The 1,400-nt window shown below is 55.9% G+C and overlaps 1 protein-coding gene across 1 annotated transcript; it reads left to right on the top strand.

Annotated features, from left to right (window-relative positions):
• Positions 1–207: 207 nt before the first annotated feature.
• On the top strand, positions 208–924 carry LOC114111576 (ferritin heavy chain-like). Its single transcript, XM_042242307.2, has one exon. It carries the CDS (start codon positions 208–210, stop codon positions 757–759), a length of 552 nt encoding a protein of 183 aa, XP_042098241.1. The 3' UTR covers positions 760–924.
• The last annotated feature ends 476 nt before the right edge of the window (positions 925–1,400 follow it).

Genomic DNA, 1,400 nt, shown 5'->3' with positions numbered 1-1,400 from the left:
GACCTGGCCCAACGGACGCCATTACCCATCCATCCTAGAGCCCGCACCCAGCCACCTGTCGTCTGGCCCAGAGCCCGCCTCTGGTCGCCCACATCATCCACCATGGGAAGGCTCCGAGGAGGCCGCTGGCGCTCGCGCCCCCGCCGATGCCGGCCCCGCAAACCTGCCGACCGAGCCCCCATTCCCTGGGCCCTGGAGTCGCCCGCCATGATGCCCACACCACCCTCACAGGTTCGTCAGAACTACCGCCTTGAGTGTGAGGCCGCGCTCAACAGCCACACTGCCCTGGAGTTCCACGCCTCCTTCCAGTGCCTGGCCGTGGCCTTCTACCTCAACCGTGATGATGTGGGCTTGAAGCACTTCTACCGCTTCTTCCTGCTCCGCTCTCACGAGCACAGCAAGACAGCCGAGAGCCTGATGTTCCTGCAGAACCGGCGTGGGGGCCGCGTCTCCTTCCTCGACATCAGAATGCCTGAGACCCAGCAGTGGGAGAGCGCACTCCAGGCCATGCAAGATACCCTGCACCTGGAGAAGAGCGTCAACCAGAGCCTGCTCGACCTGCACAAGCTGGCCACCGACAGCATCGACGCCCACCTGTGCCACTTCCTGGGGACCGGCTACCTGGACCAGCAGGTCAAGTTCATCAAGGAGCTGGGAGACCATGTCAGCAACCTGAGCAACGTGGGGTCCCCGGAAGGCAGCCTGGCAGAGTACGTCTTTGACAAGCTCACCTTGGGCGACGGCGACAAGGAGGACTGATCCTAGACTGGACTTTCCCCTGAGTCCCGGGTGACTGCCCAAGGTCACCCTGCCTGCCATGAAGTCTGCAGTATTGCCCTTGCAGAAAAACTTCACTGAAGTGTTTTTCTTGCAGTGTTGGCAGTTCTTCACATAAAGTTACTGGTTCTTCAAATAAAGTTAATAGTTGATGCATAAATAAACGTCTCTAATTTTTATGTGCAAATCTCACTTTTGAACTTTAAAACAGGTATATAAGAGTCTCTCCAGCTACCCAGGCCCCGTCCACGTACAGCTTAGGATCTCCACCGAGGGAGAGGGAAGGTGTTCCATGGGGCCATGGAAAACACAAAATCATTCCTCCCCTAGTAAAACAATGTTGGGTTGGGGTTGGTCTGGGGCCCTGGTGAGTGCGGATGCCTGAGCAGAGTTAAAGTATAAAAACATGGCCTGAAAATCATGATTGGGGTTGAACTGGGGAAAGAGTGAAGGGGATGGGGTTGGGCAAGGGTTGAAGTGAAGGGAGTTTTCACTTTATGTGAAATGTTACTGCTTAATTCTGGGTAGCAAGATGGGGGGTCCAGAAGTCAGCTTGGCCAAATCCCTCTTTGACAAGTTCAAAGTGAAGAGCAGCCCTGGTGAATGGAGGCTAGAATTATCTG

Source organism: Ovis aries, chromosome X (assembly GCF_016772045.2).
Source record: "Ovis aries strain OAR_USU_Benz2616 breed Rambouillet chromosome X, ARS-UI_Ramb_v3.0, whole genome shotgun sequence".
Classification (NCBI taxonomy): Eukaryota; Metazoa; Chordata; class Mammalia; order Artiodactyla; family Bovidae; genus Ovis; species Ovis aries.
Note: the sequence above shows the minus strand (reverse complement) of the source record. Positions and strands in the feature narration are given on the sequence as shown.